Consider the following 23,277-nt stretch of genomic DNA (forward strand, 5'->3'; position numbering starts at 1 on the left):
GCGAGTGTATGTGGAGACACGGCCTTTGTGGAGGTAAGGAAGGTTAAATGAGGTCACACAGTGGGGCCCTGATCCAGTAAGATTAATGTCCTTCTATGAAAGGACATCTGAGAGCCCTGAGTGCTCACTGGCTCTTGCTGTCTCTCTCTCTGCCTCCTGAGGGTAGGGGAGAAGAGAGCCATCTACAAGCCAGGAAGAGGGCCCTCACCAGAACTCAAACTGGCCAGCACCTTGATCTTGGAGTCCCAGCCTCCAGAACTGTGAGAAGTAAGTATCTGTTGTTTGAGCTGCCCAGTCTGTGGTATTCTGTCATGGCAGCCTGAGCAGACTAAGACACTAACTCTATTTTACTTAAGAACTAATTCTAGCAAACTTGTAGGTTATCCATGTTATTCATTTCTCCTCTATTTCCTTCCAATGTTTCCCTTAAACCATCAAATTACCTTTCTCTACTATGCAGGGAAAGCCAGGATGCATAATCAGCACTTTGTTATGATACCTCCCAACAAGTAAAACATTCAATCAGGTATCACAGAATTATCTGTGGATTAATAATCAGTGTAATCCCTGAACTCCAGGATACTGAATAATGAAAAACTGAGATTTGGTACTAGGTTCCCCAAAAGTGCTTTTCCAATATGCCAATTGACCCAACAGCCCAATATTGTGTCCAGAAGTGATTAACATGCAGCAGCAGTGCAGGGTTACTGCTTCCTCTTTTTCAGACACAGGAATCTGCTAACCAGTTTGCCCCTCAAATTCGCAGAGTGAAAATGCACGAAGAACTTCGTGCCCCAGTGCAGTCAACTGAGTCATGGGGTGCTTATCTCCTGGAGCACACCGAAACGGGTCCTGGCTCCCCTCAGACCACTTCCTGTCCTGCACCACCCACTCACTCTCCGCGGCCCCTGTGGGGTCGCGAAAGGAGAGGAGGCTGGGATGAGTCAGCAACGCTCCTTATCAGGCACGGTTCTCACAGAAACGTCTCATGGGGAGGAACTAACCACAGACTCAGACAAAGTTAAAAAATATTTGTGAGTAATGAACATGGAGACAGTTAAAAAAACAAATGATAAACAGAACAGGCACTATCAACTTTGAAAAGCACGCACCCTCTTCTTATCCATCAGTTAAGTGAAATCACATCAGGTACTAAGAGCCAGCATAAAAGTTTGTGGCTAACAAAACTGCTTATATCAAAGAAAACAGGAATGAAAGAATCAAGATCACCTGAAATTTGCCAAGACAGGCTTCTAGCTTTAGAAGGAAAAAAAACTTCAGGAGAGTGCTTCAAAATATTATTAGGAATTTTTACCAAAATTAAGCATGTCATTAAGAAGAACATTTTCCCTTTAAAATGCATTTCTAAAACATACAAATGTGTAATATATTTGATGTAAATATGTTCCTTCAAATAGATCTTTAGCTTTGGACAAATAAGAGATTTTGAAATGCTGTCTTCTCTGCATCCTTTCCCCTTCGGTAACAGTTCTGAACATAAGATGAAGATGCCACACTTTGGGAGCCTCTCAGTCACAGAGAGGCCCACAGTAATAACACGCACGTACTTGAGAGAAGCAATTTTACCCTTTAGACATCACCTACATTTGTGCAAAAGATTAGGTTACCATACCAATTACACTTACTCTTTTCAAGAAAAAAAAATTTTTTTAAATAATGCCAATTAAAATTTTTAGGTCTTTTAGCTCTTGACCTTATAAAAAGAAGAAAACTAGACTTTGCCTTAGAGATTCTATGAAACTTTTAACTGGGGGGATCTAGACCTAATGAATTCTCTGAAGTAATTAGTCAGTGCAATGGAAATTCACTCCCGCAGCCTTCAGACCATTGTTTGTGTGTGCAAAGGACATACTCCAAACCCAGATGTCACGTAACAGCCAATATTTCAGAGGAATGCCAACCAATTTCCATTTTATTATTTAATGGATTAAGCAAAGAGGGACATGGCTATCAGCAATAATTCACTAAATATTAAACTCGCAATTTATCTCAGGAACAACATAGCATGAATAAAAAGTTCTTTTCAAAGCTTGTGGCGTTAAATGTGACATTTCTAACAGGCTATCCTACATGACTACCTAAATCAAATGGTACAGATCTAAACTTTTGTAGTTTTTTATTAAGTAATACTATTTTTTGGATGGTGAACACGCCTATGACACTCAATGACTATACCAATCAGGATAATTACCATATTAAATACATTCATACAGTACTCTCAACGTAAGAAAGCTTAGTGCCTAAATAAAATAGGCTAAACAAGTAGAAAACTTCTTTATCAAATTACCTTCTAATAGGAAGACTGCTTGCTTGCGAAAAATTTTCACCAGTGTGTCATCCAATTCAATTTCCTGAAGCTTGGAAATGAGCTGCTCCTCATTCCGGCAAACCTTCTCTTGTGTGTACAGCCCATCAGGCATGATACGCTGCTGTCCCAGCCCTATCAGGGCCACCTCCACAGCTAGCGTTAAATAGGATTCCCCTTCTTCCAAGAATTTGTGTGCAGGGAGATGCTGGTATTCCAGAGACTTGCACTGTCCCATATTCTCTATAAAATGTGACAAAAGAATTCAGAGTTCAGAAACTACTTTTGCAGGTACTCTGATAGGTACAAATATTTATTGTACTCAGTACTATTAAAGGAGTTATTGACTTAATTCCAAGAAGGCCAGAAAACATGTGTTTTAGGTTAAAGTGCATAGTTTTCCAATATCTTTTTAAAAATGATCATGAATGGCTAAATGTGTATGTTTTAAGAAATAGACTATTACAAATATTTTGCTCCCATTGAAAATGAATCACCAAAGAAAACCAGAAATCTAAGACTGTTCTACTAAAAATACTTGAGTGAAAAAAATTTAATTAAACAAGAGTAAAATTACACTGCAATAGTTACCAATTTTTTAAAGCCTGGCATTAAAAAAAGAAAGTTTCCAGGGGCTGGCCCCGTGGCCGAGTGGTTAAGTTCACGTGCTCCGCTGCAGGCGGCCCAGTGTTTCGTTGGTTCCAATCCTGGGCGCGGACATGGCACTGCTCAGACCATGCTGAGGCAGCGTCCCACATGCCACAACTAGAAGGACCCACAACGAAGAATATACAACTATGTACTGGGGGGCTTTGGGGAGAAAAATTAAAAAAATAAAATCTTAAAAAAAACAAAAGTTTCCATACTTTTATCACAATGTTTGTTAAAATTTTATAATGAAAAGAGTAGCAAACACAACATACACAACCCAATTTCAAGGTCCTTTTTGTTATCAAAGAGTCATCAGTTATCACAAGAGGAATGATTCTTTGAGCATTCTCTTCTTTCTGTTAAGGTGTCTCTATTAGAAATTTTAACAAACTTCAACCAGCAAACTCCCAAGGAAAGCAAATTCAGAGTGATCCCTTTCACCCTTCCTGATAGAGTCTGGGTTACTCATAATCCATGAAGGCAACAATCGCAGGAGAAACTGTGGAGAGGTAAGATAATTAACCCTCTGAGCTCACCCAGCCATGGAAGCAGCAAAGGATACAATCATCCTTCCTCCCTCCCACATGATGCACATCCTTATTTTATGCCTTTATGCTGGAAAATAGTCATAAATGCAGATAAATTCTTAGATGCAGAATCACTGACTAGAAGGGAATAAATATTTTTCAAGTCTTGATACAGGCTGCCAACTATCGACTCTAAGACTCTCCCTGTGTGTAGAAGCCGGTCTGAAAATGCGGGCGTGCCCACTTCCCTGCTCTCTTGCTAAGTGTAGGTACCGTTAACCATAGGGATTCATAAAACAAACTGCGAAGAAAAACAATGACCAGTACCATTCAGGGTTTAGGAAAATAAGCACATGAGACAAAAGTCAACGGTTTTACCTGTAAAATCTGAGAACCCAGGGAAGCTTTCGTCATCAATGCGGCAGGCTTCCATAAGGCTGCTGAAAAGAGTGCCCACAGGGTCCAGGGGGTGTCCAACCCAGCCCTCCAGATTCGTTATCGAGGTTATGCTTTTATGCGGGAGCTCTGTGTAAGAAAAGGGAATTGACAGATGGAGAGAAGTAGAGGCAAGAAAGGCTTTACCACTTAATAGCAGCATCCTGACTAATTAACACTGAATTCAGTTGGAAATTTCTCTTTAATTAAAAAACAAAGGCACATATAATCCCCAACTTGTGAACTCTTTGGAGTTCTAAAGGTTCATCTATAAATCAGTATAAAAGGTACTAACTTCCCAGGACAGCTCCCAAACATCTGTTTTAATTCATGTGTCCAGGATACTGGGTTAACATCACTACTTACACTATTAAATTATGTTGTCTGAGGAAAAACGGATTCTACATTTTCACCTGAGAAGCTAGGGGTAACCCCCCTCACTTCCCAGCAGATGCGTTAGAGAGGACGTCTAATGGAATCCCCCTGGCGTTACCAGTGGATAACTCTACAACTGTGTTAAGAAGATGCTCTCAGTCAGTCTAAGTTGGAGACTAGAGGGCAGCTGTAGCCTGGGCCAGACTGGACCCCCCCCTAGGAGTATCATTAAGTTACTCCCCTCTCACCTTATGAAAGTCCTCCTTACCATGGATCTGTAAGCCATTTAAGAGGGGACCTTTGCCACAAAGGGGAACTACAGCAGAAGGTAACATGTAATTTGGATGAAACATAGCCTTTTCATTTTCTTCACAGAACGTTAGCACTTTCAAGTTCTTAAGTTAAATTACAGAGTGCTGAGAAAAAAGCTGCAAATATTTTAAGATATATTCCATTGTAAATAATGCAATATTTGACATCTGTTTAGTAAAGTAATAAATAATAGTAGTTCCTTCATAAAGGAAAATATAATAAACTCTATATAATATAAAATATACAAGAAAAAATTCGGCTTGGAAATAGCTAAAGAGTTATTCCATGAATCCAATATTCCTTTAGAAGTCTTCCTGTTTTGGACTATCAACTATCAGTACATAAAAATAAAGCACGGCCTGGCACAATCTATTAAAATTTATACAAGTTGGGTCCTAGATTCCTTGGAAAGGTCTTTTCCTTTGGTTTCTGTCACCAGCTTTCATGTAACTGGTATGAAAAAAGAACATGAGCATTACCTTTGGGAACAACTAAATATAAATGTTTGATGGGGGAAAATAGATGCATATACATATCATTTCGAAATATATATTTGGTGAAGGGAAGTGTGCTTACACAAATAAAACACTATATTGTCAAGTAATGGAAAATAAGGATAAAATTTCATGAGGTATTTCCTCTTTCTTTTTACACAAAAATTGATGAAAAAACAGAAATGGAAGAAAAATATCCAAAAAGGAGTACGCTTTTTTTCACAATCAACAAACTAAGCTAAGTGAAATAAGACAGAGAAAGACAAATACCATATGATCTCACTTACATGTGAAATCTAAAAAAGCCAACAAAACCCAAGCTCCTAGATAGAGAACAGACTGGTGGTTGCCCGAGGCAGGGCATGGGCAAAATGGGTGAAGAGGATCAAAAGGCACAAGCTTCCTGTTACAAAACAAATAAGTCCTGGGGATGTAATGCATAGCACAGTGATTGTACTTAATAATATTGTAGAGGACATTTGAAAGTTGCTAAGAAAGGAGATCTTAAAAGCTCTCATCACAAGAAAAGAAAATGTAACTATGTGTGGTGACAGATATTAACTAGAGTTATTGTGGTGATCATCTCTTTGAAATATATAAATATCAAACCATTACGTTATACACTGAAAGTAACAATGTTATATGTCACTTATATCTCAATTTAAAAAAAAGCTGACATATCACACCAAATAGTATTGAAAATGTACAAGATATTTCATTTACCAATCTTGGCCACATAACAACTGTTACGGCAATTTAGAATTGTAACAGCTACGAAAAACCTGTTCTTAAACACGGACAAATCAAAAAAAGTAGGGAAAGATATAGGTACAGATGTGTAATCCTAGTAATAGCTAAGAATAATCTGAAATAAAAGTAAATAATATTTAATTTTATCCTGCTTGCAGGATAAAAGAGAAATGGGTCTAAGAGTGGCCTCAAAGACAATCAAAGGAGTCTAACAACATGCCTTCTAACTTACCTACATGAACTTTTTACACTCTGCATTTCTTAGATATTGCAACATTTCTATTAAACTCATTTAAGAAAAAACACTTCTTAGTAAATTTTATGATACGATTTTTAAAAATGAGATAATCATTGTGAGCTAGCTCTCTTTTTGCAGTATAAAAAGCGCTTCACTTCTCTGTTTGCCTCAATATTTTTCAAAAGTAAATCCCTTTTGGTCATAGATCTGTATGTTTAGGGGAAGGGAGATTTCAGAAAAATTTTCCAAAGGGCCAAGTAAACATATTTTGTAAACACATCTGGTAACCAGCGATGATATGAAGAACATGAAGAAGTGGACAAAGTAATGATTATCGGGGATATTATGTTCCAATCCCAGCCGAGCTCCCCCTTTCTTTGGTTCAAATTCTACCTTTGGAATTTTCTTTCATCATATAAATGATAATGTTAGTTAACATTTATTAGACTTCCAATATAGAAGGTATTAAATGTTACAACACTCACCCCAACCTCCAGCCTATTTTAACAACTTTGGATCATTTTTACCTGTACCCTAGACATGTGTATAATCACCAAGATTAAAAACAAAAACATAACCCAAAAAATCCACAGCAACTAGAACTATCTCTCTGAATAAGAAATAAAATTCCACAGTGAAAACAAAACAAACTTAACAAGAAGTGCATGGATTAATCAGAAAAGGCATATATATTTCTTTTTTTGATCAGGGCCTTACGCATCTAATATAACCCCTTTGCAATTACTGTTACTCAGTAATGCTTATTTAAAATCTAAAAGATTAATAAACTGAGATAAAGAGAAGTTAAATGTGTTCTGTCAGTTGACGGCTCATCAAATGTCATTTACAGAATTTGAAAAATCTAGGAGTTCTGTTCTGATCACTTTAAATAAATATCCTGTCCTGATGTACAAATCATTACAACTAGAAAGTGTTAAAGTGCTCACACACTCTGCCAGGCCCTGCTTTAAGTGCTTTACAGCAACTAACTAGTTCAATGTTCTCAACAACTCTGAGAGAGGTCCTCAACTGAGCCCCTCCACAGATGAGGAATCTCAATCACGGAGAGGGCAGGTCACTGCCCAAGGCCTCCAGCTCGGACCTACTGCTGGGAGTCAAACATAGGCAGTCTATTCCTTACTGTTAGAATTAAAATGCATTTTCACAAAATAAGATATTTGGTTAAGTTGCATTTCGATAATTCAGACATACTAAATAGTTACTCAAACAAAAAAATTCTCCCCCTTAAAAAAGTAACCTAAACTAAGGAACTTTTTTAAAAAGTCTTATTTCTTACAACATTCAACCAAGGAAAAAAAATGCCTAAAATTTCTTACAAATCAGCTATTAAATATTTCAAATGAGCGGTGAGTAAAGCCATCTCTGTCGCTCCACTGTTAAAAGCCATCTCTCTCCAAAGAGCACAAAAACCCTAGTGACGTCATCACCAAGAATCCCATTCTAACGGAAACAAACTCCTTCACATTCACCTTTTTTTTGAGTTCGGAACATTTCCAACTGTTTCTGTTGCTGCCGTCTTAATGTGTTAACAATAGCTATTGCTAGTCTCAGTGCTTCTCTGGGGTACCCATGAGAACGTAACGCGTCCACTCTTGCACAGGCTGTAGGAACATGTTCTAAAACAGAAAATTAACGGGGGAAAGTTGCCATTGTTAGATGTATCTATAAAAACAGTATTTAATAGTAAGATGTTTTCCCCCAAAATATTATTAAAAAGACCCAAGAAACCATTTCTGAACTTGGATTTGAATGAAAAACTCAGCTCCTATTGCCAAGCATTCATTCATCTCCCATTGAATACCTCAACTCTCTACCTCCCACTCCAGTAATGCTATAGAAACTAAACAAAGAAGTAAGTCATGGAAATGTCTTTCCGGTTTGGCCACTTACCATGCCAGAGGGGCCACCCGCGGGAGTCAAAGAGGGAGTTTTCAGTGTCGTCATGGTAACAGTAGTTGGTGTATAGGTCACTGCTGATAATGTGCTGCAAGTGGCTATCCTGCCAGTGGAGATCGCATGCCTCAATGGCTCGGGTGAACACTGTCCGATGTGGCCTGTTCGATGAATCTGTTTTTTCCACAATTCAGAAAGCCGTGTCAGCTATTATTCACATGTGAATAACTCAGTCATACCATTCTGTGGCCAGATGTTCATGAACACATCCACACACATTGTCCTGCACCCCCTAAGCAGAAGGATGAAGGGTGAATACTCTCATGTCCTAAGGACTAGGAGGTAAGTCAGCCCAAAGAGCCACCATTCGCTCACTTGTTTTATCAAACACAAACACTCTGCAGCCATCAAAGCTAAGGTTAAAGGCATCCTGAAAAAGAATTGTCAAGTCTAGTTTCCATGCCAAATACACTCAAAGGAGGCACTCGGCACAAAAGTCACAAGAAAACTCACTGCTCCCCACTTCTGAGGTGCCGTGGTGGGCTGCCCTGATGGGATCGACAGCTCTCACAAACACTATGCAAGAGATGCGACACCAGCCATGGAACCTTTCAGGAAGACGCAATCAGCCTTTAAAGATATGCAAGAGGGTTGTGCTTTTGGTTGTATTTTTTAACTATATTGTGCGGTTTTGCACAATTAAAACTATTATGCTTCTTGGGATATAATGATTAAATGCCACTTTATATCCCAAAGGGCATAAATGCATATATTTAACATTTCACAAAGCCACACAACATAGCTACAAAACAAACCAGCGCACTTACCTTGCCCCTACAGGCTGCCTCCTGACTCCTGGGCAGGTTCCATGACTGGTGTGATGTCCCCAGCATAGTGTATGCTGGGGCATCACAAAAGAGCAGAAGCACACACTCCGAAGAGGTTCAAGTTTCAGGACCTGACGAAGAAAAGAAATGTTTGGGGAATAAAGGATATTCTCACTCCAACGCCTGGCCTTATGCAGTTCCTCTGGATAACATGGTGCAAATTCTACCTGCACTCCCACCCTTCGGGTCCCCACTCCAGACTTACCTTCAACTGTGGCACAACCCTGAGCGAGCCTCAGCTGAAAATCAGGGTCACAAACTACTCTTACCTACGTGTACTTTAACTTAGCTCAAGTATCACCACTCACTGTTCCGACACTTAACTAAATGGGAAGCAAAACCTAGAGCTTCCTTAGTTGATAAAGTTTCATCTTCCTGTCACTGGAGCTTTGACTAAGCACAAACACAAAGGAAATCATTAAAACAAAAAAACCCTGAATGGAGAAGAAGAGCTCTGACAACTCATCCAGTCCAACTCCTCTAACTGCTAGTGGAACTGAAAATCCAGAGAAACAAAGTGACTTGCCAAGGTCACACAGCCAGGCAACGGCAGTCAGGATCAAAATACAGATAACTTCACTCCAAAGTCAGCTATTTCAGCTGTTCGAAAGGCTTTCGACAGGTCTTTCCCAGAAACAGACACTCCTTCAGCTTGGTCTCAGGTCAACTTAGATACGTGTATTTGAATGGCACACGTATCCAAATGCATGGATGACAGATCATTTGAGAGACATAAAAACTGACGCTATAGTCCTGCCCAGGTTCCTTGCTAGCAGCAGAGAGATGTACACCTAGCAAATGGGAAGAGTGAGCCCTACATTTAAGGGAATTCTGAACCTATCAGGGCTTTCTGCTGAGCAGAATACATATACCCCTACCCAACGAGAAACTGGCTCTATGACCTCTTGTAGTCAAGCGATCAAATACTCCAAACTCCAAATCTCACACAAGTATCAGTAAGTGGCTTTGTCGTTTCATTTATTTTGTTTAGCTCAAATCATAGAAACAAAATTTTTAAAACTGAAAGGAGACTTTAAAAGAGCACCTTAGTACTACGCATGTATTAAAAGAAAGAGTTAGAGCTCTACCTGTCAATGTGGCTCACCCTGGTATCAATAATAAAAGCAAGCTATAGAGTATGATTCCATGTAAAAAAGAAAAACCTTAACTTTCCCCATGTTCGTATGTGCTTGTACGAACACAGAGAAAGGTGCAGGACACACATCAGGCTTTCAACAGCAGTGAGCTCTAAGAGACCAATAAAACCAATTGTAACAAAAAGACTAAACACCAATGAAATTAAGCTTTAAATGAAAATGTAAGATATAAAGGTCTATAATAAGATAAAAGACATAAGAAAAAGATTATGTACATAGACAATGACTAAAAAGATAGACAAATAAAAAACTGGTTTGATTAGGTGTCAAAATTATGATCCATTTTTATCTTAGATGTCTGTGGTTTTTGATTTTTGCAGTAAGATGGAAAAAAGAGAAACAGACTATCTTAACCAAATATTTTTAAATGATATAAAAATTTGTAAAAAATTTTTAATAAAGTATATATAATATTAATACATGCTGATTAAAGAAAATTTGGGAAATTCAGAAAAGTAAAAAGGGGGAATTATTAGTTCTTTTACCTAAAAATTTGGCCATCATTCTGGTATATTAAAAAAAAAACAACTACTCTTTCTAAGGGTGTAGATTCTAAAGTTGTCGTTAATTGATTCTAACAAATAATCTCAGCAAAGACAGGGCCCGATTTGCCCTTCACATTCACTCCAATGTGCAAACACATGCAGTTCCGCCCATGGCCTGTACCCTGTGCACACTCCGCTCAGCTGCAGTGGCATGGCCACGGGCTCTGCTGGCTACCACAGGCTCTCCCCTAGCAAGCCTGCTCAGCAGCCCAGCAGAAGCACTGTGGGCTCAGCACCAGAGCCCCTCTGAAGAAATGTCCCTTTGGACAGCTCTTCTGGAGGATGTGAGTGTTCTGCTAAAGAGCAGGAGCCCTGGTGCCTTTAGGCGTAACAACGATAAACACTGCCCTCAGAAACTAGGTCCTGACTTCATACCTCTGCGTCAAACCACAAATGAAATGAACTGTTTCATCTGGAGGCTGGATCACTTCTTAAAGGCTTTCTAAAGCCTACGGAATATTCGTGTTTAACCAAGGAGAAAGAACTAAACGGAAAGTAAAGTGTAAAATGTTAGGATAGCATTCCCAAAAAGCAGGTGGGGAGTGAAATGCAGAGAAACCTCCAAATATAACTAAGTAGAAGGAGATTAAAGATATTGCCTATGAAGATGGAGGCATACCCTTTCCCAGCAATGGAAGAGAATAAACATTGAATTGTTAAACGTGAAAATTTTGAGCTTCTGGAAAAAAATACGGGGTACAAGGGGTACATTTATTTTCTTTGAAGTTATTAAATAAAACCATCAACTGCAATAAAGATGTGACAGATTTCAAATACTGAATTCCCAAGGCAAATATCTCTAGACAAAGCAGAGCCAGACAATCATCTTTCCCAAGACCTAAAACTCCTTTTTGATTGGACAAATCCCTCTGGAGTAATACATATCATTTTCTTCCTTCATAGAGACTGAAAACACTACGCAAACATGACAATCACAGACGGCACACTGTCCAGTTCTTTCTAGGAGTACCAGCTCCAAATGGAGCCAGCACGTACAGAATTAGTGTCTTGATTTTGGATCCTTCTGGAGTCACTTAACTCCCATCTTGCACCCAAATAACTTTAAAGTCTTTCAAGTCTTCTCAAAAAAAAAGAAAGAAAGAAAGGAGGCAGTAGCAGCACAAAAGTCACACAAACATAGTGACATGAATTAATGAATGAAAAAAAATTTATTTATTTATTTATTTGGGTGAGGAAGATTGGCCCTGAGCTAAGATCTGTTGCCAATCTTCCTCTTTTTGCTTGAGAAAGATTATCACTGAACTAACATCTGTGCCAATCTTCCTCTATTTTATGTGGGATGCCACCACAGTGTGCCTTGATGAGAGGCGCTAGGTCTGTGTCAGGAATCCAAACCTGCGAAACCTGGACAACTGAAGCAGAGCTTAACACGAACTTAACCACTACGCCATCAGGCCAGCCCCATGAAATAAATTTCTATTTGCAAGAATTAACTACGTTAAAGATTTGGTTCTGAAAGAGAGGAGAAAATTCTTCAGTAGCTGGAGGGGAAAATGAGGCCACGGAAACAAGATTTTTTTAAAGATGAGAGGGATTTGAGCTAAATGGGCAGATCCAATGAGAGAGAAGCTGAAAATAAGAGGATAGAAATGAGAGAGAGAGGTTCTTAAGAGGACATTTGGAAACGTCTGGGACCATTTCTTAGTTGTCCCAAAGGCTGGAGGGCAATAATAGCGTATAGTAGGTGGGAATAAATATGCTAGACAATCCTGCACCATGAAGAATTTTCCTGGTCCAAATCAATAGCATCCCATGCTCCTACAGCCCAGCCGTAAACTGTCTACTTGCTACATTCTACAACTAAGGATTTTCAACTGATTAAATTACAACGGTAGCCCAAATATGAACTGACAAACAGAGATAAAAACACACAGCTACTCACACCTTTCAATATTTTGTTCTACAAAGTAATATATTACCACTTCAGTCCATGATTTTTAAATTAAAAAAAATATTCAAACTAAATAATTGGCCATACTAACACATACTAATACAAATAAGTATTATATCCATCTGTATTCTGAGAATATGAAAAGAAGCATACAAAGGGCTCAGGTAAAAATTAAAACACACACACACATTCACAGTCAAAACTTATTAAGTCCTGGGGCTGGCCCCGTGGCCGAGTGGTTAAGTTTGCGTGCTCCGCTGCAGGCGAAAGACATTTCAATGTTCAATGTTCAGTGTTTCGTTGGTTCCAATCCTGGGCGCGGACATGGCACTGCTCATCAAACCACGCTGAGGCAGCGTCCCACATGCCACAACTAGAAGGACCCACAACAAAGAACATACAACTATGTACTGGGGGGCTTTGGGGAGAAAAAGGAAAAAAATAAAATCTTTAAAAAAAAAAAAAAACTTATTAAGTCCTGAGTTACAGTAAGTTCTTAAGTGGGTAAAATAATTTTCCTACATATATTGTAAGTTACTCTTATAAACATATATGAGCATAAAGTGAGCAGCATGTGACTGTGGACTCACCTTGGTTGGCATTTGCACCCTGAGGCAGAGCGTTGGTTAAGTTGGGTAATTCACTGCCGTGATTTCCATCTTCCCATGGACAGACGTCAACACTGTTCCACTTTTTCAGCTGTTTTAGCCAACTGGCCTTCTGCTCCAACTTGCAGTGGGGATTTAAAACTATACACATCCACAGAGCACCTAATTTAAAGGGAGAGAGGGAAGTAAACTTATAAAAATTACTAAAATGTCCAATTCTAACAGCTAATGATAAATTTTAAACCATTTCAAAATGGACCCAAGTCTGCCATTTTTAAAACTCAATTTTCTCCTTAATCCAAGCCACAAAACTCACACAAAGTTTAATGGAGGGAGGACAACACAGCCCAAATGTGAAGCAAAGATCCAAACACCGTTACATAGAAAGACGAAAGACATTTCAAATGCTAACTGTAATCACCTTCCTACTTCTGTGACATTTTGGACAAAAAAGTCAATAAAGAATACAACCCCAAGGTCCAATTTGCCACTTTAATTTACAAACAGATTTTATACACGGATGCTGCAACAAACCATTCTAAATGGTTCTTCTGCACAAAAGTTAAATGTACTTCTAAGATTACCTTTTTATAATAAAATCATAAAGGCATACAATGGACACAATTTCCTAGTCTCTTTATAAGCATTTCAAAATTTATTATGTTTATTAATTAATATGTGTAACTATAAATCAACAGATCTTATAAAAGTAAAATTCACTTCAACATACTTATATCTGCCTAAGTGGTTTAACCAGGAATTAATCTTTATGTAAATAAAATCACTAAATTTACTTCTTCATGTGAATGAATCACTAAACATTAATCAAAATTTCACTTGTTTTTCAAAGTAAAAGCCGTAATAAATTCAGAAAGAATAACTCATAATTTAAATAATTAAGGTACTGATAGAATTTATTATTCCTTTCTACATTCTTCATTCAAAGAGGCAGCTATTGAAGCAAATATTTCACTAGTTTTAAAAGATCAAGTTTTACTTTACCAATTTCAGAACAAGACAGATATCAGTTACTTCAAAGCTTATTCGCAGCACTTTTTCTTTGAAAAGGTACATGTTTGTCTGTGTATTTTAATCAGTTGTGTCAGCCAAGTGAATAATAAAGGTAGAATGATCATTGTTTATGTTTTGTTTGTCCAAAAGAGATGCTTTATATTCCTCCACGTTTAAAATTAGCAAGGTTCTTGAATCTGATATTTTAAATAACAAATAACTTTTACCAACAGAAAATAAAGGGCCATAACCTATTTAAGCCACAAATATTCACTATTTATCTATACTTTTAAGTGCCAATTAAAAACAAAATGTGATTAGTCAATATGGTGTAAGTCCACTATAACTTCTCTCTCCCTGTGATTACAACTAAAAACTTTGGACAAAATACAAAAAACAGCAACCGGAGGACTCTGAAAAGTAAACAACAGCAAGCAGACTGGGGAAACAAAACTTGAAGAAGCAAGCCACATAGTGGTGATTTCCTGTTACTTTTTCTCCCCTTTTCTCTCCTGGTTTGGACATAAGATGAGTCCCGTTTGGGGAACTTTGTAGAGGGCACATAAGCAAAAACTTGAGAGAAACCTCATTTAGCTGGTCAAAGAAGTGGGAAAAGGGACCCTCCTCACTGCAGCTCAGGAGCTGGAGAGGGGATCCCCGGACACTGTGCACAAACAGGCACAGTCTTAGCCGCACCTCACCTGCACAAGACAGACTCCAGGAGGCACAGCCACGGCTTTGAAAACTTTACCGACATTGTCACTCAAAGGAGGTCAAACAGATCTATGGTCTGAATCTATCCTGGCTGATTACATGCTTTAAAAAAACAAAAAAATTCTCCAGAGGATTTTAATAGGACCCAGACTCTCAGAACACAGTATTCAAAATGTCCAGGATCCAAAATTAGTTGGCTTACAATGGAACAGGAAAATGTGATCAATTGTCAAGGGAAAAAACAACCAACAGATGCCAATCAAGATGAACCAGATATTAGAATTATCAGTCAGAGAGTTTATAGCAACTATTATAACTATGCTCCACGAGATGAAGGTAAACACTATTGAAAGAATTGAAATACAAACTAAAAAAAGAACTAAATAGAAATTTTAGAATTGCAAATAAAGTATCTGAAATTAAAAATTCACTGGATGGGATCAATATCAAAATGGATATGACAGAGGGAAAAGTCAGTGAACTTGAAGACGGAAATGACCTCATCTGAAGCACAAAGAGAATCAATCAAACAAAATGAACAGAGCCTTAAAGACGGGTGAGAAAAATATCAAAAGGTCTAAATTTGTGTCACTGGAGTCCCAGAAGAAGATGAGACATAAATACAGAAAAATATGCAAGAAATAATGACTAAAAACTCCAAATTTGGAGAAAGATAAGAATTTACAGATCCAAGAAGCTCAGCTAACCACAAAAAGGGTAAACTCAAAGAAAGCCATGCCATTATCAAATCACTAAAAACCAAAGATAAAAGAAAATAATCTTGAAAGCAGTCAGACAAAAATGAAATACCATATACAGAACGACACAAATAATTAGAGATATCTCATCAGAAATCAGAGGCCAGAAGACAGTGGAACAGTATCTTTAAAGTGTTAAAAGGAACTGAAGTTACAACCTAGAATTCTATATCCAGCAAAAATATTGTTGAGGAATGATAGTGAAATAAAGGCATTCTCAAATCAGGGAAAACTAACAGCATTTGTTGCCAAAAGACTGGCTCTAAAAGAAATGCTAAAGAAAGTTCTTCAGGCTGAAGAAAAATAATACCAGAGGGAAACCTGGAACTTTAGGAACAAAGGAAAAGCAAAAGAAATGATAAACACCTGAGTAAATATTATAGACGATTTTTGTCTTTTTAAGTTCTTTAAAATAAGTATGATTATTGAAAGCAAAAATCTGAACATTGCCTTGTAGGGTGTTAAATGTAATACACATGAAAACTACAACATACTCTCCGAGTAAAGTTACCTATATGGTTGTCAGACTCCACATTCTACTTAAAGTGGCAAAATATTACCTCAAAGTAGACTGCTTCAGGTTAGGTATGTTTATTGTAATAGTGAAACCATTAAAAAAAATACAAAGAGATACACACAAAAAGGACAATAGAGGGGCTGGCCCAGTGGCACAGCGGTTAAGTTTGCACGTTCCGCTTCTCAGAGGCCCAGGGTTTGCTGGTTCAGATGCCGGATGTGGACATGGCACCACTTGGCAAAAGCCACGCTGTGGTAGGCATCCCACGTATAAAGCAGAAGAAGATGGGCATGGATGTTAGCTCAGGGCCAGTCTTCCTCAGCAAAAAGAGGAGGATTGGCAGTAGTTAGCTCAGGGCTAATCTTCCTCAAAAAAAAGGACAATAGATGAATTAAAATGAAATACTAAAAAAATTTAAAATGATCCAAAGAAGGAGAGGAGAAGGCAGGAGAGAGGAAATAGAGGAATAAAAACAGAGAGGATAAATAGAAAACAAATGATTAAATGGTAGACCTAAATTCAACTACATCAATAATTATATTAAAGGAAAATGGTCTAAATACAGTCATGCACTACATAACGATGCTTTGGTCAACAACAGACCACGTATATGACTGCGGTCCCAGAAGATTAGTACCATATAGCCTAGGTGTGTAGTAGGCTATACTGTCTAGGTTTGTCAAAGAGCACTCTATGATGTTTGCACAATGATGAAAACACCTAACAACGCATTTCTCAGAACGTATCCCCATTGCTAAGCGATACATGACTGTATACCGATTAAAAGAGATGGTAAAATCAGAATGAAAAACAAGACCCAACGCTATGCTGTGTACAAGAAACCTACTCTAAATATAATGACATAGAGTAAATGGAAAAAGTATACCATGCAAGCACTTTCAAAATAAAGCCAGGGTGACCAAATTAATATATCAGACAAAGTAGGTTTCAGAACAAGGAATACTACACTAGGGATAAAGTGCAACATAAAATGATAAAAGGGACATCTCCCCCAAAAGATAAAACAATCCTAAATGAGTATGCCACATCTAACATTAACACTTCCAAATATATGAAGCAAAAACCAAGAGTGCTGGAAGGAGAAATAGACAAACCCACAATTAGATTTGGAGACTTCAACATTCCCCTCTCAATAACTGATAGAACCAACAGATAATGAGCAAGGATGAAGAATACCTAAACAATACTGCAATCAACTTAACCTAACCCACATTTACAGAACACTCTACCTAACATTAACAGAAAAAAACAAAACTAATCTAAATCCTACTCTTTTTAACACGCACAAAGAACATTCGTCAAGATAGTGCATATTCTGACCTATCTCTGACAAATTTAGAAGTGAAATCATACAAAGTATATTCTCCAACATAATAGAATTAAACTAGAAATAAATTATAGGAAGATATTTGGAAAATTCCCACATATTTGGGAATTAAACAATATACTTCTAAATAACATGAATAAAAGAGGAAGTCACATTGCAAAGAATATAAAAATACACAAAATCAGAAAATATTTTGTACTGAACAAAAATGCAAATAAAATATATCAAAATTTGTGCTCTACAGCTAAAAAGAGTTGACACGTAAATTTATAGTATTAAATGCTTATATTGGAAAAGAAGAGAAGATTCAAATCAATAATCTAAGTATTCACCTTAAGAAACTAGAAGAAGAATGAGAAATCAGAGCCAAAGGAAGCAGAAGGAAAAAAATAACAGATCACAAATCAATTAAATGGAAAACTGACAAAATTTTTTTAAAAAGTCAATGAAACCAAAGCTGGTTCTTTAAAAGATTAATAAAATCAATAAAGCTATAATCAGACTGACTGAAAAAAGAAAAGACAAACTATCAGAATCAGGAATAAAAGAGGGCACATCATTACAGATCCTTGAGGCAGTGGAAGACTCAGAGGGAGTGAGGAGCAACTGTATGCCCATAAATTCTACAACTTAGAGGAATGGACAAATTCCTTGAAAATCACAAACTAACAAAGTTCACTCAAGAAGAAATAACCTGAATAGTCGTAAATTTATTAAAGAAATTAAATCTGTAGTTAAAAATCTCTAACAAAGCAGATCCAGAATTTTCCTTGGAAAATTCTAACGAACATTTAAGAAAGAAAGAATACCAATTTTATATAATTATTTTCCAGAAAACAAAAGAGAAGGAAACAGTTTCCAACTTATTTTATGAGGTCACCATTCCCCTGATATCAAAACCATTACAAGTAAATACAATTACAGATAATATCCCTCATGAACACAGAAGTAAAACACCTCAACAAAATATTACCAAATCTAATCTAAAATATACAAAAAGGAAAATACACCACAACCAAATACAGTTTGTCCCAGGAATGCAAGGCTGGTTCAACACTAAAAATCAATCAGTGTGCTCATCATGACTGATCATCAGGGAAATGCAAATCAAAACTACACTAAGATATCACCTTACATCCATTAGAATAGCTATAATAACCAAGACAAAAAATAACAAATGTTGGAGAGGTTATGGAGAAAAAGGAACCCTCATACACTGCTGGTGGGAATGCAAACTGGTGCAGCCATTATGGAAAACAGTATGGAGATTTCTCAAAAAAAATTAAACATAGAAATACCATATGACCCAGCCATCCCACTACTGGGTATCCATCCAAAGAACGTGAAATGAGCAATTCAGAGACTTAGGCACCCCTATGTTCATTGCAGCATTATTCACAATAGCCAAGATGTGGAAGCAACCTAAGCGCCCAGTGACTGGATAAAGAAGATATGGTATATGTATACAACGGAATACTACTCGGCCATAAAAAATGACAAAATCTTCTCATTCACAACAACATGGATGGACCTTGAGGGTATTATGTTAAGCAAAATAAGCCAGACAGAGAAAGACAAACTATATATGATTGCACTCACATGTGGAAGATAAACAAACACATGGACAAAGAGGGCAGATTAGCGGTTACCAGGAGGAATGAGGGTGGGGGGTGGGCAGAAAGGGTGAAGGGGTGCACCTATAAGATGACAGACAAATAATAATGTACACCTGAAATTTCACAAGGTTATAAACTATCACAACCTCAATTAAAAAAACAGCAATCAGTGTAACCCACTATATTAACAGACTAAGAAAGAAAAACCATATGACCATTTCAACAGATGCAGAAAAAGCAACTGACAAAATTCAACATCTCTTCATAATAAAAATCTCAACAAACTAGAAACAGAAGATAAGTTAACCACCTAAAAGGCACATGCAAAAAAACTCTACAGTTATCATCATAATGGCAAAAGACTGAATGCTTTCCCCTTAAGATGGAAACAAGGCAAAGACGTCTGCTCCCATCACTCCTATTCAACATCACACTGAAAGTCCTAGCAAGGCCAAAGCAATAAAAGGAGGTTAATGGCATAGTTTGGAAAGGAAAAGCTAATAGACTCTACTTGTGGACAACTAACCTAAAAAAAAGCTCCTAGAACTAATAAGTTTTAGCAAGGTCAGCAAGGTCATGTGACATAAATTCAAAGCAAAAAACCAACTGTACATCTATATGCTAAAACTGAACAATTAGAGATCAAAATTTACCAAAATAGAGCACCATTTATACAGTCACGAGTCACTTAATAACAGGGATAGATTCTGATAAGTGTTGTTAGGCAATTTCATTGTTGTACAAACATCATAGAGTGTACTTACGTGAACCTAGATGGTATAGCCTACTACACACCTAGATTATATGGTACTAATCTTACAGGACCACCATTCTATATAGAGTCTATTGTTGACTGAAACATCATTATATAGCACACGACTGTATTAGTACCAAAAAAACCTATGAAATAGTTGGAAATCTAACAAAATGTGCAGTCTCTATGCTAAAAAACACAACACTGAAAAAAGAAATCAAAGACAATCTTAAAAAGCAGAGAGTTACTATGTTCATAGTATGTTCACTGAGGAAACCTCAATGTTGTGAAGATGTCAATTCTCCCCAAATTGATCTATACATTCAACACACCACCACTCAAAACCTAGCAGGTATTTGTGTATATACTGACAAGAATAGATATAGAATAGCCAAAATAATTTTAAAGATGGACAAAGTTGAAAGATTCACAGTACGTGAGTTTGAGATTTCCTATAAAGTTACAGTAATCAAGAGAGTGCACAATTGGTGAAAGACTAGCCACACAGATTAGTGGTATAGATTAGGGAGCTCAGAAACAGATCCACACAATTATGGCCAATTCAAGGCTCAAAATCAATTCAATGGAGGAAAAATAAATCTTTTCAACAACTGGTACTGGAATAATTAGATATTTATCTGGAAAAAAAAAAGAACTTAAATCCATACCACACACTTTATTAAAAAACGAACTTAATTAACATTAAAAATTAACTCAAAATGGATCACAGACCTAAATATAAAACCTAAAACCATCAAACTACTAGAAAAAAATCTTTATGACCTTGGGTTAGGCAAAGATAATGTTGGATACAATATCAAAAGCATGATCCACAAAAGATAAAATTGATAAAGTGGACTTCATCAAAATTAAAAACTTTCACTCTACAAAAGACACTGTTAAGAGAATGAAAAGACAAGCCACAGACTGGGAGAAAATATGTGCAAATCATACATCTTACAAAGGCCTTGTACCCAGAATATGTAAAGCCCTCTAAAAACTCATCAAGAAAATGAATATCCCTATAAAAAATGGGCAAAAAATTTGGAAAGACACTCCACCAAAGAAGATACACAGACGTCAAATTGCAGATGAAAAGACACTCAACATCATTAGTGATTAGGAAAATGCAAATTAAAACCACTCAAGATATCATTATACACCTATTATAATGGTTAAAATTAGAAAAAGAAATTTAAAACCTGACAATACCAACTGCTGGCAAGGATGTGGAGCAACTAGAACGCTCATAATTGCTGCTGGGAGTGAAAAAGATACAGCCACTCTGAAAAACAGTGCAGTTTTTCATGAAGTGAAACATATATTTCCCATATGATCCAGCAGTCCCACCTCTAGGGATATGCCCAAGAGAAATGAAAACATAACAACTCGTACAAGAATGTTTACAGCAGCTTTATTCATATATAATGCAAAAGACTGGAAACAACCTGAGTGTCCTTCAACTGGTGAGTGGACAAACTGGTGCATTCACACGATAGGATACTCAGCAATAAGAAACAAATCACTGACATACATGTAACATCTCAAAGGTGCGCTATGTGAAGTGAAGGAAGTCACAAGCAAAAGGGAATGTATGTATGAATACACTCACATGCACACTCTCTCTCTTTATTGTTCAATTTATATGACATTTTGGAAAAGGTAAAACGAAAGGGACTGAGCATGGATTTACCAATGCTAGGGGCTGGGAGTAGGAAGTGGAACTGACTACAAGGGGACAGTGTGTGGGAATTTCGGGAGCTGATGTAACCGTTCCATATCTTGATTGTGGTGGTGGTTACATGACTCTAAGCATTTGTCCAAACTCAAAACTGTACACTAAAAAATTTAGGTCTATGTATTTTTACAGCATTTACAGCATGTATTTTACAGTAAAGAATTTTATTGTATATAAATTACAAAGTAAATTTTTAAACCAGGTTTTAAGTTTTGGACTGACAGACAACAGAACAACATGAAAAATGCTCATGTAAACAATTAAATGAATTGCAATAAATGCTACAGACTGGATCTGGCTTTAATATTTATAAGGCTAGACTGAACTCAAATATGTTCCCAATCATCAAATTATCTTTTTAAAAAGTAAAATTATAATTCAACAGATAATGCTTAAGAATTAAGAACCTTTTATATTTTCCTTCCAAGATGTTTTTATCTTATAATTCTACTAATCTTGAATAAATACTTTACCAGACAAAACTAAAATCAAGAAGTTTCCCTGAAAGATGTGCTGTGACTAGTAATTTCATTATCAGGTTGTTAGGGTTTTAACAAGGTTCTGTGCACAAGGACAAGCAAGTAAATTAATATTGACAAGTAACGTGATGTAAATGCCTTTCCAAAATGAGTGATTTACCTTCAATGTGCCCATTTTATAATTCAGAATTCTGTATTTCAGTCCATACCTGCATGAACTATAATTTATTTTTGAAAATCAGCTTGAAAGCACCACCATGCCAACTAAAAGCTAAGTTATAGCTAACTTTCAATGCAGGAATTTCATATCCTAAGATATATATGTACAGTAATGCATCGCTTAATGACAGGAATGCATTCTGAAAAATGTGTCCTTAGGTGATTTTGCCGTTGTGCGAACATCATAGGGTGTACTTACACAAACCTAGATGGTGTAGCCTACTACACATCTAGGCTCTATGGTACTAATCTTCTGGGCCACAGTCATATATGCGGTCTGTCATTGACTAAAACATCCTTATGTGGCACATGACTGTATCTCAAATCCATTGTTTTCATAGTCAATCTCTTCTTTTGAAGATGTAAGCACAATACAAGGCTTTAAAAATACAATTAATAACCAAATTTATACTGAGCCCTAGTTCTTTTGAAGTAACTCAAAGATAAAATTAGGAGAATATTAACCAAGGTATACAGTGCTGAAGGACTGACTGATTTGCATATGAAGGACTTGATAATGTGATAATGAACCAATGAGTTTTACCCTCACCTGGCAAAAACTCAGTTATAAGCAGCTAACACAATTTTGACAAGAGTATATAATTCTACTTTGTAAAAAAGTTCTTGCAGGCCGGCCCAGTGATGTAGCGGTTAAGTTCTTGTGCTCCACCTCGGCAGTCCAGGGTTTCCTGGTTCGGATCCCAGGCACAGACCTATGCACCGCTTATCAAGCCATGCTGTGGCAGGTGTCCCACATATAAAACGGAGGAAGATGGGCACAGACGTTAGCTCATGGCCAATCTTCCTCAAAAAAAAAAGTTCTTATGAGGAAATAAATGGAGGAATACCAAGATAATCTTAATTAAATAATCATTAGTATCATTAATAGTCACCATTGCTTGGGTGCCTACTATGTTATAGGCACTATATTCACAGCTTTATAAACATTTTCTCATTAACTCATTACAATAAGCGTCTGTGGTCAGAATTAA

General features: G+C 37.0%; 1 protein-coding gene across 1 annotated transcript in view; it reads right to left on the reverse strand.

The window, feature by feature from the left end:
- ZSWIM6 (zinc finger SWIM-type containing 6) overlaps positions 1–23,277 on the reverse strand; it is a 184,774-nt gene that overhangs the window by 12,149 nt on the left and 149,348 nt on the right. The window contains exons 6-10 of the mRNA XM_046671709.1: positions 13,114–13,293; positions 8,020–8,196; positions 7,599–7,745; positions 3,883–4,029; positions 2,309–2,569 (exon numbers count right to left, since the gene is read on the reverse strand). Coding sequence (XP_046527665.1) covers positions 2,309–2,569; positions 3,883–4,029; positions 7,599–7,745; positions 8,020–8,196; positions 13,114–13,293 — 912 coding nt within the window. The remainder of the gene's footprint in view (positions 1–2,308; positions 2,570–3,882; positions 4,030–7,598; positions 7,746–8,019; positions 8,197–13,113; positions 13,294–23,277) is intronic.

Source organism: Equus quagga, chromosome 9 (genome assembly GCF_021613505.1).
Source record: "Equus quagga isolate Etosha38 chromosome 9, UCLA_HA_Equagga_1.0, whole genome shotgun sequence".
In the NCBI taxonomy this organism is placed as follows: Eukaryota; Metazoa; Chordata; class Mammalia; order Perissodactyla; family Equidae; genus Equus; species Equus quagga.